Here is a 16,791-nt window from a genome sequence, read left to right on the forward strand (position 1 = left end):
TACGTGTACCTGTTGTCACGTTGGCTGCCTTCTGGGTGTAGAGACTCATTGCGGACTGACGACTGTAAGGGCCTTTCGGACTGACATAGCGGCGTCAGCCGTCGTGTGGACAAAGCCTCATCCTCTTGGGTCTGGAGCCGTGACATGACGCGTTGCGAAGAGCTAGAAATCATCTCTGTAAGACGTAGCACTTCCCGTCGCAGTTGGTAATTTTCCTCTCTCATCCTATATCGCACTTGGTCAGGCTCCTCTCTCATGGTGGTATGAGTACGTTCTAGAACATCGTGAACATTGGTGCGGTGCATGGTACGGTCATAATCATTAAGATATGATGATACCCGGTGCCGCCGGGGTTGGTCCACATCACGGTCTAGATTTCTCTCATCTGGCCTGAACATCTTGGGCTTGAAGAGATTGCTTGAATACAGCCTGAAGGTCATACAATTATGCTTGTGTTTGGCTCAATACTGTAGTTGTGCCAGCAATCACTTTGGGGTGTTCTAGAAGACAGCTACTACCGATGCTCAGGTGAGTTTGTGAAGGAAAGGAATGCAGTAGAAGAATTCTGATCAAACCCTCGATGTGTTTGTGATGTTAAAAACTGTGGAGGAGTTGTCTATGTTTTCCTTCTCTTTTATACAATTGATGCTGTGATGTAGACATGATGTAGATGTCCCTATTTAGACACTGCAGTTTTATTGCAATACCTTATTCTAGATCAATATTATCTGTCGAAGACTAATAAAGTATAGTGAAAACAGGAACAGTTAAAAAAAAGAACTGCGTAAATAGTGTAGTTACTTGTGTGCTGCCGGGAGGGAAGCAACAGCTTCTCCTTGTCCCAGGCCAACATATGGCTGCAGTCTGTCCATCCCGGTCCTTGGTATGACCTTCTCCTCTCAACCACTGCACATAACTAAACATGAGAGCAACAAAGGACAACATCAGTCCGCAAGTAATCACACAACACATACCTTTTTACATCATTTACAGTACTTACAAATGACTATCGCTGCTAGTTGACTTGTACTAGAAATGGTATATGGCACCGGAGTGTTTCCCAAACGTCACAAGCATCTTGTAGTTGCTCCTTGCTGGCAGAGAGCCACCCTGGATCTTCAGTAAAAGCTGGGCATATGACTGGAGTGCATCTTTATGGACCTTTTTGCCAGACCCAGAGGGTCGGCCTATATGAGGCTTTGTCCCTATTTCGTCCATACATGGGCATAAAAGTCTGTCCATCTTTCGTCCCCCTTTCGTCCATACATGGTGACGTGACTTCGCATGACACGTCATGCGAAGTCCAGCCAATTCAGATTTCAACCACTAGGGGTCTGGCAGTACCAGGTCTCCTGGTTCCCTTGTTGTCCTATGCCTGTCACCAACCATCGGCCTTCTCTTGTGTTATTGTTATAAAAGGTGTTAAATAAGGCAGTGAGAGAGAGAGAGAGAGAGAGAGAGAGAGAGGATGTGTGTGAAACCTTTTTATTTAATTTATATTCAAATCATTTCAGCCAACCAAGTTACAGAAAGGTTTGGAGAACGACATTAAATAGATGGGGGAGAGAGAGAGAGAGATGTGTGTGAAACCTTTTTATTTAATTTATATTCAAATCATTTCAGCCAACCAAGTTACAGAAAGGTTTGGAGAACGACATGAGAGAGAGAGAGAGAGAGAGAGAGAGAGAGAGAGAGAGAGAGAGAGAGAGAGAGAGAGAGAGAGAGAGAGAGAGAGAGAGAGAGAGAGAGAGAGAGAGAGAGAGAGAGAGAGAGAGAGAGAGAGAGAGAGAGAGAGAGAGAGAGAGAGAGAGAGAGAGAGAGAGAGAGAGAGAGAGAGAGAGAGAGAGAGAGAGAGAGAGAGAGAGAGAGAGAGAGAGAGAGAGAGACCTTTTTATTTAATTTATATTCAAATCATTTCAGCCAACCAAGTTACAGAAAGGTTTGGAGAACGACATTAAATAGATGGGAGAGAGAGACGCCCCCCTTTGGCCAATTGGAGTGAGATTGGTTTCAGTGATATTTGGAATGACTCTCTACAGCAGATGAATAATTTTCATAAAACTGCAATAGTTAAAATCTATTTCCTCCTGGGATTTTTGAGTAAGTAAGTCAAGGCACAAGTGTAAGCAAGTTTCACGACTTTCGGCCAAACGAGGCAAGACTTATGCCTGTTTAAAGTTTGCATTAAAAAAAACTGCTATAGCGCCCCCCTTTGGCCAATTGGAGTAAGATTGGTTTCAGTGATATTTGGAATGACCATCTACATTTCTGCAAAGTTTCAAAGAAATGTGAGTCTGCATGTATGTGTTAGGGGCAGATGAATAATTGTCATAAAACTGCAATAGTTAAAACCTATGGATACATGGGATTTTTGAGCAATCTGCACGAAACGTTTAACACTTGAACTTTGGACCTCTGCCGACAACTTCTACTTCTCTTCCATAAGTGAAAAAATGCAGAAGTTAGGAGCCAATGACTGTTTTTTATATAATTCAAAATGGTGGGAGATCTAAAGGTCAGAGGTCAAAAGTCAGAGGGTGAAAGTTGTTCAGCATGAGGAGACGCATATGTGTATCCAAGTTTCATGGCTGTAGGTCAAACAGGGCATGAGTTGTACCTGTTCAAAGTTGCCATTTTCAATTGAGTGCTATAGCGCCACCTTTGGACGAAAGATTGTGAGAATTATTTCTTGATCGTTTTTCATGACCATCTACCATATGGCCGAGTTTCGTAAAATAGCGACAGCACGGTTCAGCCAGAACTGCGAAAAGTGGCAGAAGAACTAAAATAATGGCAATAATAAAACCGGTCCAGAGCTGAGCTCTGGCCCCGTAAATAGTCTGCACCTATAGCCCAGCTCTGAGATGGTATGTAGAAGCGGTTGGTATTCAATGACCTTTGTCAAAAGCTTCCTCTTGGCGCACGCACGCACGCGATATCAAACATGTGATTTCATTATTCAAACAGTGATTCCACTCAACTTTCAGTCATTTATATTCAGGGTGCATGTAAAAAAATAAAAAATATTGTGGAAAGGTTCAATTGCATGTAAGAAATATGACACAAACTAATCCAAGAAAACACAATTTCATTTTCAATTTTCATTGAGCTAATAGATTTGATTTGAACAAAAAAAAAGATAATTTAATAAAATAATCTATGCCTATTTTGGACATGACATTATGGGTGAATCCCCCCCCCCCCCCCCCCAAAAAAAAAATTATGCGCTTCTCGATTATTCAATTGATAGAAAAAGTAATCGATACATTAATCGCTAAGAAAATAACCACTAGTTGCAGCCCTAATCAAGACTTAGAATGAAAGATACATCTTACGATGCACTGGGACACATCATCAGTGATGTGTGCCTGAGATCACCGGACGTTTCGGGTCTTTCAACATCATACGTCCTCCCTCAGGTGACCCAACCAGGGTTGATCAGACCCCGGCTTGTGTCCCAGTAGCGTTAGCCCACAGATCGCTCCTCCTGATCCAAAGCCATCTGGAGGCTCTCTCTGCCGCCTCCATGGTGGACTTGATGGCTTTCCTTTTTGCAGCCCACGTGATGCCAAGTAGCGTGTATACCTTGCACAGTGAGCGGCCAGCAAAGCCTCTACACCCCACTTCAATGGGCTCGCAGCGTGCTTTCCAGCCTCCTCTTTGGCATTGCTCGACCAGCTCCTGGTACTTTGACCGCTTCCGCTCGTTCGCCTCCTCTATGCGATCCTCCCAAGGAACTGTCAGTTCTATCAGTAGCACCTGCCTTGAAGAAACTGACGAAAGCACAATGTCCGGCCTCAAGGAAGTTGTTGTAACGTGGTCTGGGAACTTGAGCTGCTTGCCCAAGTCAACTCGTAGATCCCAGTCCACCGCTGAGGTGAGAAGGCCAGCTGCTGGTTTGGGCTGTGACTGCGGCTGCACTCCAGCCCTGACAAAGGCGATGTTTCTCTTGCCATGTTGTTGCTTGCTGCTGTTGTTTTTGGCCACAGCTTTGGAGATGTCTTCAGCAACTGCCTTCAGCACCTGGTCGTGCCGCCATCTATAGCGGCCCTCCCCAAGGGCTTACGAGCAGCTGCTTAGGATGTGCTCCAGAGAGCCTTTCCTGGAGCACAGAGCACAAGCTGGAGAGTCAACCAAACCCCAGAGATGGAGATTGGCTGGGCTGGGTAGGACATCATAAACAGCACGAACCATGAACCTGATGCGCTGGGGTTCTGCCTCTCTGATCTCAGACCAGGTCAACTTCCTCTCCAGCGCACCCTCCCACCTTGTCCATGCTCCCTGCTGCTGCATGCCCACCATCCTGCTGGTACGTTCCTCCTCGATCCCGGCCCGCACCTCCTTCAGGACTAGCTGGCGTTTGTCCTTGCCGTGTGCCTTCTCGTAGCGAGGTTGAGGAAAGGCACCGAGCCCTGCACGACCCGTTGCCACCGTGCCCACCAAAGCCCTGTGTCTCAGCCGAGACTCGGCTACCTCCAGACCTTCCTGAGCCCTCCACTTCCTGCCAGTTCGCACCACGATGCCCGCTGATGCGACCTTCGAGTCCTTGGAGTCCCGATAGAGCAAAGCCTCTCTTGTGCGAGAGACCCTGAACTCCTCGTCGAGGCTGCTGAAAGGGAGCTGGAGTTTGTTGGTCTTCCCATACAGTGCTGCACTGCATAGGCTGCGTGGAAAGCCCATCCATCTACGGAGGTAGCTACTGATCTTCCTCTCCAGCGTCTCTACTGTCGACAGGGGCACCTCGTACACCAACAGCGGCCAGAGTACCCGGGGTAAGACGCCATACTGGTAAATCCACGCCTTAAACCTGCCGGGTAAGCCAGACTTGTCTACAGCCGATAGCCACGTCTCAAGCTCCTTGATGGTAGTTTGGATTGCTGCAGTATCCCTGAGACTACAATCAAAGACCTTGCCAAGGCTCTTGACCGGTTTCTCGGTGATAGATGGGATTGCCGTGCCATCCACAGAGAAGCGAAACTTGTCTGCCACTTTTCCCTTCTTCAGAACCATGGCCCTAGATTTAGTTGGTTTAAAGCTCATTCTTGCCCAGGAGATGAGCTTTTCCAGGCCCTGGAGTATCCATCTCCCACCGGCCACCGATGTTGTGGTGACAGTGAGATCGTCCATAAAGGCTCTGATGGGGGGCTGCCGGATGCCTGACTTGGACAGAGGGCCTCTGCACTCCGTTTCCGCTGCCTTGACTACCATGTTCATGGCAAGGGCAAAGAGGCTAACTGAGATTGTACACCCAGTTATAATGCCTTTTTCAAGCCGGTGCCAGTCTGATGTTACACTCCCAGAAGTGACTCTAAGCCTGAAGTTCCCGTAGTAATTCAGGATGAGGTCCTTGATCTTCCTGGGTACATGGTGTCGGTCCAAGGTAGTCTCCACGAGCTTGTGGGGTATGGAGCCGAAGGCATTGGCAAGGTCAAGCCAAAGCACAACGAGGTCTCCCTTACCCTCCCGCGCCTCCCTGATCAGCTGGGTAACTACTCCAGTGTGTTCTAGGCATCCTGACACACCAGGGATACCACCTTTCTGGACTGAGGTGTCAATGTAGGCATTCTTAAGGAGGAAGTCTGTCAACCTTCTGGAAAGAATGCTGAAGAAGATCTTCCCCTCAACGCTAAGAAGCGAGATGGTTCTGAACTGATCCAGCTTGGTGGAATTCTCTTCCTTGGGTATCCAGACACCCTCCGCCTGCCTCCACTGGTCCACTACAGTTCCTCTGCGCCAAATCACACGCAGGATCTTCCAGAGGATTCTAAGGAGCTCAGGGCAGCGCTTGTACACCTTATAGGGTACTCTACTGGGTCCTGGAGCTGATCTTGCTCTGGCTGCAGTAACTACCTCCTGGATTTCCTTCCAAGTGGGTTCGCAGGTGTTAAAATCAACAGTGGGATATGGTGTGTCCAATAAGGCCCTGTGGGGCCCTAGCTCTTGCTCTCTTTCAGGGTCGCTCAGGTTGGTATGCAGGAAGTGATCTACTTCTTCCTTAGAGCAAACTAAACGACCACTGCGCTTCTGCCCCAACAGCTGTTTGATAAATCCAAATGGATCAGCTATGAACGCAGTTCGCTTCCTGGCTCTCTCTCTCCTACGCCTCCTGTGCCATTCAGCTCTGCGCAGGGTCGTAAGTTTCTTCCTGATGATTTTTCGGAGCTCAGCTAGTGGTGGTTTCTCCTCCTCAGTTGCTGCCTTATACTGTCTTGCCAGGGACCGAAGCTCCTGCCGCAGTTGGTGGATCTTTTCTGCCCTTCGATTCATGGTGTAGTTGGGTCTGATGGACTTGCCCTCTTCTACACCGAACCTCTCTGTTCCGTAAGTGACAATGATGGTGGTCATGGTCTGAAGCCGTCTGTCAACATCCCCTTTTGCTGTTGATTCGATGATTCTGGCTGCGTCCTCATCGAATTGGTGCCACACTTTGTGCTGGCTTGCTGGAGGCCACTTGATACGATGCTGCTGAACTACTTTGCTGGGAGCTGGAGAGCTTAACACTTGGAGGTTCTGGGCACTGTGGGGTGTCTCCCGGCCGGGCTCCTCCGTCGTCTCACCAGGACTGGGTCCTGTGCGCTGTGTTGCACTATCCTGCACCAAGCATTTCATTCGGCCCTGATGGATTTTTAGGCCGCGCTCGTTCTTGCAGATCTTGCCGCAAATGCATCTTTCGGTTACCGTCGTCGTTAAGCCGTTTGCCGAAGTCGTCAACGTTGGGTCCGTCCTGTTGGGGAACTCATCCTCCCCCCTCTCGGGTTCCCCTGGGGGTATTTCTCAGTAGGTCGTTCTGTAGCTTAGTTGGGTTTCTCCCTCACGGAAGATGCAAGTTGGGATGCTACCCCTTCCTGCCCCGGTCGCCGTCTTTCCGGGCTGTCAACTGTCTCTCCAATCGTCACCAGTCTGTTCCTGGTTGTCTCCCAGCCTGTTCCTGGGTGTCACTGGCTGTGCCAGTTTGAAATGAATGAAAGATACATCTTACGATGCACTGGGACACATCATCAGTGATGTGTGCCTGAGATCACCGGACGTTTCGGGTCTTTCAACATCATACGTCCTCCCTCAGGTGACCCAACCAGGGTTGATCAGACCCCGGCTTGTGTCCCAGTAGCGTTAGCCCACAGATCGCTCCTCCTGATCCAAAGCCATCTGGAGGCTCTCTCTGCCGCCTCCATGGTGGACTTGATGGCTTTCCTTTTTGCAGCCCACGTGATGCCAAGTAGCGTGTATACCTTGCACAGTGAGCGGCCAGCAAAGCCTCTACACCCCACTTCAATGGGCTCGCAGCGTGCTTTCCAGCCTCCTCTTTGGCATTGCTCGACCAGCTCCTGGTACTTTGACCGCTTCCGCTCGTTCGCCTCCTCTATGCGATCCTCCCAAGGAACTGTCAGTTCTATCAGTAGCACCTGCCTTGAAGAAACTGACGAAAGCACAATGTCCGGCCTCAAGGAAGTTGTTGTAACGTGGTCTGGGAACTTGAGCTGCTTGCCCAAGTCAACTCGTAGATCCCAGTCCACCGCTGAGGTGAGAAGGCCAGCTGCTGGTTTGGGCTGTGACTGCGGCTGCACTCCAGCCCTGACAAAGGCGATGTTTCTCTTGCCATGTTGTTGCTTGCTGCTGTTGTTTTTGGCCACAGCTTTGGAGATGTCTTCAGCAACTGCCTTCAGCACCTGGTCGTGCCGCCATCTATAGCGGCCCTCCCCAAGGGCTTACGAGCAGCTGCTTAGGATGTGCTCCAGAGAGCCTTTCCTGGAGCACAGAGCACAAGCTGGAGAGTCAACCAAACCCCAGAGATGGAGATTGGCTGGGCTGGGTAGGACATCATAAACAGCACGAACCATGAACCTGATGCGCTGGGGTTCTGCCTCTCTGATCTCAGACCAGGTCAACTTCCTCTCCAGCGCACCCTCCCACCTTGTCCATGCTCCCTGCTGCTGCATGCCCACCATCCTGCTGGTACGTTCCTCCTCGATCCCGGCCCGCACCTCCTTCAGGACTAGCTGGCGTTTGTCCTTGCCGTGTGCCTTCTCGTAGCGAGGTTGAGGAAAGGCACCGAGCCCTGCACGACCCGTTGCCACCGTGCCCACCAAAGCCCTGTGTCTCAGCCGAGACTCGGCTACCTCCAGACCTTCCTGAGCCCTCCACTTCCTGCCAGTTCGCACCACGATGCCCGCTGATGCGACCTTCGAGTCCTTGGAGTCCCGATAGAGCAAAGCCTCTCTTGTGCGAGAGACCCTGAACTCCTCGTCGAGGCTGCTGAAAGGGAGCTGGAGTTTGTTGGTCTTCCCATACAGTGCTGCACTGCATAGGCTGCGTGGAAAGCCCATCCATCTACGGAGGTAGCTACTGATCTTCCTCTCCAGCGTCTCTACTGTCGACAGGGGCACCTCGTACACCAACAGCGGCCAGAGTACCCGGGGTAAGACGCCATACTGGTAAATCCACGCCTTAAACCTGCCGGGTAAGCCAGACTTGTCTACAGCCGATAGCCACGTCTCAAGCTCCTTGATGGTAGTTTGGATTGCTGCAGTATCCCTGAGACTACAATCAAAGACCTTGCCAAGGCTCTTGACCGGTTTCTCGGTGATAGATGGGATTGCCGTGCCATCCACAGAGAAGCGAAACTTGTCTGCCACTTTTCCCTTCTTCAGAACCATGGCCCTAGATTTAGTTGGTTTAAAGCTCATTCTTGCCCAGGAGATGAGCTTTTCCAGGCCCTGGAGTATCCATCTCCCACCGGCCACCGATGTTGTGGTGACAGTGAGATCGTCCATAAAGGCTCTGATGGGGGGCTGCCGGATGCCTGACTTGGACAGAGGGCCTCTGCACTCCGTTTCCGCTGCCTTGACTACCATGTTCATGGCAAGGGCAAAGAGGCTAACTGAGATTGTACACCCAGTTATAATGCCTTTTTCAAGCCGGTGCCAGTCTGATGTTACACTCCCAGAAGTGACTCTAAGCCTGAAGTTCCCGTAGTAATTCAGGATGAGGTCCTTGATCTTCCTGGGTACATGGTGTCGGTCCAAGGTAGTCTCCACGAGCTTGTGGGGTATGGAGCCGAAGGCATTGGCAAGGTCAAGCCAAAGCACAACGAGGTCTCCCTTACCCTCCCGCGCCTCCCTGATCAGCTGGGTAACTACTCCAGTGTGTTCTAGGCATCCTGACACACCAGGGATACCACCTTTCTGGACTGAGGTGTCAATGTAGGCATTCTTAAGGAGGAAGTCTGTCAACCTTCTGGAAAGAATGCTGAAGAAGATCTTCCCCTCAACGCTAAGAAGCGAGATGGTTCTGAACTGATCCAGCTTGGTGGAATTCTCTTCCTTGGGTATCCAGACACCCTCCGCCTGCCTCCACTGGTCCACTACAGTTCCTCTGCGCCAAATCACACGCAGGATCTTCCAGAGGATTCTAAGGAGCTCAGGGCAGCGCTTGTACACCTTATAGGGTACTCTACTGGGTCCTGGAGCTGATCTTGCTCTGGCTGCAGTAACTACCTCCTGGATTTCCTTCCAAGTGGGTTCGCAGGTGTTAAAATCAACAGTGGGATATGGTGTGTCCAATAAGGCCCTGTGGGGCCCTAGCTCTTGCTCTCTTTCAGGGTCGCTCAGGTTGGTATGCAGGAAGTGATCTACTTCTTCCTTAGAGCAAACTAAACGACCACTGCGCTTCTGCCCCAACAGCTGTTTGATAAATCCAAATGGATCAGCTATGAACGCAGTTCGCTTCCTGGCTCTCTCTCTCCTACGCCTCCTGTGCCATTCAGCTCTGCGCAGGGTCGTAAGTTTCTTCCTGATGATTTTTCGGAGCTCAGCTAGTGGTGGTTTCTCCTCCTCAGTTGCTGCCTTATACTGTCTTGCCAGGGACCGAAGCTCCTGCCGCAGTTGGTGGATCTTTTCTGCCCTTCGATTCATGGTGTAGTTGGGTCTGATGGACTTGCCCTCTTCTACACCGAACCTCTCTGTTCCGTAAGTGACAATGATGGTGGTCATGGTCTGAAGCCGTCTGTCAACATCCCCTTTTGCTGTTGATTCGATGATTCTGGCTGCGTCCTCATCGAATTGGTGCCACACTTTGTGCTGGCTTGCTGGAGGCCACTTGATACGATGCTGCTGAACTACTTTGCTGGGAGCTGGAGAGCTTAACACTTGGAGGTTCTGGGCACTGTGGGGTGTCTCCCGGCCGGGCTCCTCCGTCGTCTCACCAGGACTGGGTCCTGTGCGCTGTGTTGCACTATCCTGCACCAAGCATTTCATTCGGCCCTGATGGATTTTTAGGCCGCGCTCGTTCTTGCAGATCTTGCCGCAAATGCATCTTTCGGTTACCGTCGTCGTTAAGCCGTTTGCCGAAGTCGTCAACGTTGGGTCCGTCCTGTTGGGGAACTCATCCTCCCCCCTCTCGGGTTCCCCTGGGGGTATTTCTCAGTAGGTCGTTCTGTAGCTTAGTTGGGTTTCTCCCTCACGGAAGATGCAAGTTGGGATGCTACCCCTTCCTGCCCCGGTCGCCGTCTTTCCGGGCTGTCAACTGTCTCTCCAATCGTCACCAGTCTGTTCCTGGTTGTCTCCCAGCCTGTTCCTGGGTGTCACTGGCTGTGCCAGTTTGAAATGAATGAAAGATACATCTTACGATGCACTGGGACACATCATCAGTGATGTGTGCCTGAGATCACCGGACGTTTCGGGTCTTTCAACATCATACGTCCTCCCTCAGGTGACCCAACCAGGGTTGATCAGACCCCGGCTTGTGTCCCAGTAGCGTTAGCCCACAGATCGCTCCTCCTGATCCAAAGCCATCTGGAGGCTCTCTCTGCCGCCTCCATGGTGGACTTGATGGCTTTCCTTTTTGCAGCCCACGTGATGCCAAGTAGCGTGTATACCTTGCACAGTGAGCGGCCAGCAAAGCCTCTACACCCCACTTCAATGGGCTCGCAGCGTGCTTTCCAGCCTCCTCTTTGGCATTGCTCGACCAGCTCCTGGTACTTTGACCGCTTCCGCTCGTTCGCCTCCTCTATGCGATCCTCCCAAGGAACTGTCAGTTCTATCAGTAGCACCTGCCTTGAAGAAACTGACGAAAGCACAATGTCCGGCCTCAAGGAAGTTGTTGTAACGTGGTCTGGGAACTTGAGCTGCTTGCCCAAGTCAACTCGTAGATCCCAGTCCACCGCTGAGGTGAGAAGGCCAGCTGCTGGTTTGGGCTGTGACTGCGGCTGCACTCCAGCCCTGACAAAGGCGATGTTTCTCTTGCCATGTTGTTGCTTGCTGCTGTTGTTTTTGGCCACAGCTTTGGAGATGTCTTCAGCAACTGCCTTCAGCACCTGGTCGTGCCGCCATCTATAGCGGCCCTCCCCAAGGGCTTACGAGCAGCTGCTTAGGATGTGCTCCAGAGAGCCTTTCCTGGAGCACAGAGCACAAGCTGGAGAGTCAACCAAACCCCAGAGATGGAGATTGGCTGGGCTGGGTAGGACATCATAAACAGCACGAACCATGAACCTGATGCGCTGGGGTTCTGCCTCTCTGATCTCAGACCAGGTCAACTTCCTCTCCAGCGCACCCTCCCACCTTGTCCATGCTCCCTGCTGCTGCATGCCCACCATCCTGCTGGTACGTTCCTCCTCGATCCCGGCCCGCACCTCCTTCAGGACTAGCTGGCGTTTGTCCTTGCCGTGTGCCTTCTCGTAGCGAGGTTGAGGAAAGGCACCGAGCCCTGCACGACCCGTTGCCACCGTGCCCACCAAAGCCCTGTGTCTCAGCCGAGACTCGGCTACCTCCAGACCTTCCTGAGCCCTCCACTTCCTGCCAGTTCGCACCACGATGCCCGCTGATGCGACCTTCGAGTCCTTGGAGTCCCGATAGAGCAAAGCCTCTCTTGTGCGAGAGACCCTGAACTCCTCGTCGAGGCTGCTGAAAGGGAGCTGGAGTTTGTTGGTCTTCCCATACAGTGCTGCACTGCATAGGCTGCGTGGAAAGCCCATCCATCTACGGAGGTAGCTACTGATCTTCCTCTCCAGCGTCTCTACTGTCGACAGGGGCACCTCGTCGACAGTAGTAATGTATGTCATCAGGTTACACTTTTTACTTATTCTGTGAATTCCTTACTTACCATGTAAACTCTATGATTTTTATTATGTTAAGGGCAGTATGACAATCTATTGGGAGAACAGTGAGTTGAGTCTGGGGCAAGTTACCAGTAGCCTACAGCCCTGAAAATACATTATATGCAGTGATCTTTAATAACTTTAATTGCTGTACATAGTAATTTAACTTTAACTGAAAAGGCTTGAATCATTTAATTAATACCAATTATTCTTCAAGACCAACATTTAAGTATTCAAATAAAAGTGATGGTTTGCAAGAGCAGTGTATGGGATTTTGAGTGTTTTTCTACCATTGTGTTCATCCCACACACCTACACTTAAGACTTATTCTGGAAGTGCAAATATTTCCATGTCCTGGTACAGTTAGTCGTAAAATAGAAACACAATTAACATCTTAGACAAGAGCACTTTAAAAATTTAAAAATAAATCGATCACAATGTGTATAATTTCGCAGAACCACAAGATAATATTTTAACTTTAATAACTGCCGATGTACAAATGTTTGCAAGAAACATCAACTTAGAAAGCCTCAATTCCTCTGAGAAATAAAATGTATGAATACATGAGAAAAGAAATACACTGATAGACAAACTGAAATTCGCATAATACAATATCTTCTCAATCAACAAACAGAATAAAAACAAGTTATGTTTCATAATGAATGATTTTAGGTAATTTAAACTCAAAATAGATTTGTATTTCTTTTTAACAAAGTGACATGGCTCAGGACCAACACTGGTGTCACATGAACGATTTGGTTGTTCCTCAAACTACTGAATTATTTATATCAACCTGAACCGTTTTCTTTTTGGAGGGTGAGAATGCAGACCTTGGAGGAAAAAACACTCTGGAGTCATGAGAGACATCTACTTGAGGTTACACAACCAAAGATGGTTAAATTATGAAAATATGCCATCCCAATTGGAGCCACTATAGAGGCAAAATGGTACACAAATCCTACAAATGGTCTCCTAAGTGGGCTCCTAATAATTAGTTCAGTGACCATGAGGCTAAATAATGGGGGCAAAAGAATGGTTCAGAAGTGTTCACGTTCACTCTTCCATTGGAATTAATACTCCAACCTGCTTCCCGTCTCCTACAAAGGCGGCCACCTACGTCACGCAGATACGGGAAGTAAACCGAAAATGGTATGTCTTCCTATTTTGGTCTTGGACACAACTCAGCAGTGCCTCCATTACAAACATCAAACCCAAATCCAGGATAGAGGATCTGGGTGAATGTGGTCTGGACTCTGAGGAGGAGAGTCATGGTTTGAGATATGCTGTAGAAGGATAGAGTACCTGTACTGTGATCCAGGTACACTCCTACTTTGGATGACACAGGACCTAGTATTTTAGTTTCTATATCTCTGTGTTTGAAAAAACAAGCTTCTTTTAAACACCGTAAGGACCAAGATTTGTCATTCAAACCAAATCCACTTTTCTTACAGGATCCTGTCCTGCTGATATCTTTACACGAGAGTGCTATAGAAACATCTCCTCTCAACTCTACCTCCCAGTAACAGCGTCCAGTCAGACCCTCTCTACTCAGAATCTGACACCTTTCAATGAACCTCTGTGGGTGATGAGAGTATGATTGTTGTTTGTCCATCAGTGTTACTTTTCTGTTCCCTTTAGACAGAGACAGGCATTGATGTGCTGTGTTTTGATCCAGTGTGATTGGACATAAATATCTTAAGAACTCAGCTCTGTTCTTGGGATCTGATGGTGTTGACAGTAAAGCGTCGACTCTATTCACCATCTCTGATGTGTTTTTCCCTTCCTTTTCAAGAATGTACTCTAATTTGTCCCTCACCTTTGACAAAGCCACAGTCACATCTTCAAAGTAGCTCAGAGGACGGACATTGTTGCTGACTGTGTGTGTAGAGTCACTGATCTTTGAGAGGGAGGTATAACTTTGTAGAAAATGGATGTGGTCTTCCGCGAGAGAGAGCTGCTCCAGCTCAGCATGTCTCCTTTTCAGTTCAGTGACCTCCTGCTTCACACGCTTCTTCAGTTCTTCAGTCCGACTCACTTCACATTTCTGCTGGTCTCTGATCAGTTCCGTCAACTCAGATTGTTTTCTCTTAATGGAAGTGATTAGCTCAGTAAAGATGGTGTCACTGTCCTTCACTGCTCTATTAGCAGAGCGATTGATAGAGTCCACCTCCAGGAGAAGCACCTGAACAACTTTCTCTGTTTCCTGGATTCTCTGCTGGATGTTCTGCTGATACGTATCAAGCTCTTTCTGTCTCTCTGTCCTTTCTGCTGCAGCAGAGATCATATTGTGACCTTTGTGTTCTTCCAAGCAGCACAGATAACAGATACACTGCTGATCAGTGCGGCAGAAAACCTTTCTCACCTCATCGTGACGAGAGCAGATGTTCTCCTGAAACCTGGTACAGGTTTTGACAAGCTTGTGTTTCTTTAAGGCAGGATATTGATAGTGAGGCTGGAGGTGAATGTCACAGTAAGAGGCCAGACACTGAAGACAAGTCTTCACAGCTTTCATGTTTCTCCCAGTGCAGAAATCACAGGCCACATCTCTAGGTCCTGCATAGCATTGATCAGGGGGAACATCTTGGATTCCTGTCTTCCTCAACCTCTCCACCACCTCAGCCAACATGTTGCTTTTCTTCAGAACAGGTCTTGGGTTAAACGTGTCTCTGCACTGTGGACAGCTGTGTCGTCCCTTCTGGTCCTCTTCATCCCAATAGCCTTTAATACATCCCATACAGTAGCTGTGTCCACACGGAATAGTCACTGGATCATTCAGAAGAGTCAGACAGATAGAACAGCAGAACTCTTCCTGGTCCAGTTGAACTCCTTGCTGAGCCATTTTACAGCAGACTGTCTGACAGGATAAAGAGACAGAGATAAAGGTAGAGCAACAAATAATGGACACCTTGAAATAATTTACAAACTATTTCATATCTAGACAACAATGTTAGTGCTTTTTAACGTTAAGTATATGGAAATATGTAGCAGAATGGAATTTAAGAATCATGTGGCAAATAGTGATGCGCTGAAATGAAAATACTTGGCCAAAACCGAAACCAAGCAATTTGTGTGAAGGGGTTCATTAAATGTCTGTTAATTGAAGTGTTGCCACTTGCCAAGTAGCAGCCTAGGAGGCTACCTTATAGTCAGATAGCCAGAAATGTGGCATCCTTACATTTAACCCACCTGCAGGACAGTAAACCTTAAAGCTGCGTCATTTCTACAAATAAACTAAGATTAGGTCTACCATAGCCCTGAAACATGATTTCATGACATCGTCACATCATATCAAGACAGTCATGGCGGAACTTCAACCTGGTTTTGGCACTTTCTCAATTTACAACCCGTACATGACGGTACATCTACAGAAACGTTCAGATTTCAAATATAAAGTCCTTACCCAACAGCCATGGATGTAACAACTGGAAAGGGGGGGGGGGGGGTCTAAGTACCCGTATCTTCCGTATTGTAATTTGTTCAATAAAAAGCATCCAATCCAATCGGTGGCCATTTTCTCCAAATGCTTTCAACTACGCGACCCTATCGGTTGTGAGGTGTACTGCACTCTGATAAATAAATAGCTATGAAAAAATGGCAGCCGACCGCATTAAAATGCTTTTTATTGAACAAATCGGAAGATACGGGTACTTAGACCCACCCGTTTCAACTTGTTACATCCGTGGCCATCGGGTAAGCACTTTATATTTTAAATCGGAACGTTTATGTAGATGTACGGGTTGTAAATGGAGAAAAAAACAAAACCAGGTTGAAGTTCCGCCATGACGCTTGTGACAGACGAGCGTCATGTGAACCATGACTAGGCCTACCACAGCACCACTGGGCCTATACAATACAATTAACGAGTAAGTTTAAAAAACTTACCGTACTGTTAACAATTGCCTGCAAGTAATATTTTCACCTGTGCCGAGTCAAAAAGTCAAAAAAGAGGTTAACTACAACAGCAAAGGGTAAACGGATTACTGCAGTCTAGCTACAGACCTGCCTGAATGATGTCCTAACAATAGTGGGGCTGACTCATAGTTATATGGACTAAACGAAACCGATACCAAGTTCGATATTCATTTCCTGATCTAGCTGCCGCATGTCACATGGCTGGCTGGCCATGGTGTCCTGCCCACCCCTTATCTTGTAGTATTTGCAGCACAACTGTCACACAAATACGTAGACTATATATATATATATATATATATATATATATATATATATATATATATATATATATATATATATATATATATATATATATATATATATATACATATATATATATATTATTTTTATTGTTAGTTTTAGTTTTCTCACTGCAGCAAAACCAATTCATTCACAAGGAATTCTCGCCTCTGCTTACCTGTGCCACTGTGCCCCTTCTCAGACCATGATACTGACGTCAGTGACCTGATATACTGACCATGATACTGATGTATGACTTTATATATCTCAATTAATTGATCACACAGGACCACAATGGAAACAAGCCCCAAGGGCTTTTGGTGTTATCCTTTTAGCATCATTGTAAAATCGTACCATTGTACTATTTGCAAACTGTTAACAAAGCATTCAATCAATCAAAAAAGAAAAATTATGTCAATATCATTTCAGTATCATGGTCACTGACACTGACTATGATACTGGAAATGATACTGCTCTACTGTGCCCCTTCTGTGGAGCAAAAGTACAAT

At 48.0% G+C, this 16,791-nt stretch overlaps 1 protein-coding gene across 2 annotated transcripts; it reads right to left on the reverse strand.

Annotated features, from left to right (window-relative positions):
- Positions 1 to 12,583: 12,583 nt before the first annotated feature.
- On the reverse strand, positions 12,584 to 16,101 carry LOC311045500 (E3 ubiquitin/ISG15 ligase TRIM25-like). 2 transcript variants are annotated; one of them, XM_084057389.1, is made up of 2 exons: positions 15,974 to 16,101; positions 12,584 to 14,945 (listed from the first exon to the last, which is right to left on the reverse strand). In XM_084057389.1, exon 2 carries the CDS (start codon positions 14,928 to 14,930, stop codon positions 13,251 to 13,253), a length of 1,680 nt encoding a protein of 559 aa, XP_083913515.1. In that variant the 5' UTR covers positions 14,931 to 14,945; positions 15,974 to 16,101; the 3' UTR covers positions 12,584 to 13,250. The 2 variants fall into 2 exon arrangements, with proteins under 2 accessions (XP_083913515.1, XP_083913516.1); XM_084057390.1 differs by having other exon boundaries at positions 12,584 to 14,941; positions 15,974 to 16,099.
- Positions 16,102 to 16,791: the final 690 nt, after the last annotated feature.

The sequence above is a fragment of the Gymnoscopelus microlampas genome (assembly GCF_963454915.1).
Source record: "Gymnoscopelus microlampas genome assembly, chromosome: 5".
Taxonomy (NCBI): Eukaryota; Metazoa; Chordata; class Actinopteri; order Myctophiformes; family Myctophidae; genus Gymnoscopelus; species Gymnoscopelus microlampas.

Bases quoted from the DNA above. Each gene is read 5' to 3' on its own strand.
- LOC311045500 (XM_084057389.1), bottom strand. From the start codon at position 14,930: ATGGCTCAGCAAGGAGTTCAACTGGACCAGGAAGAGTTCTGCTGTTCT.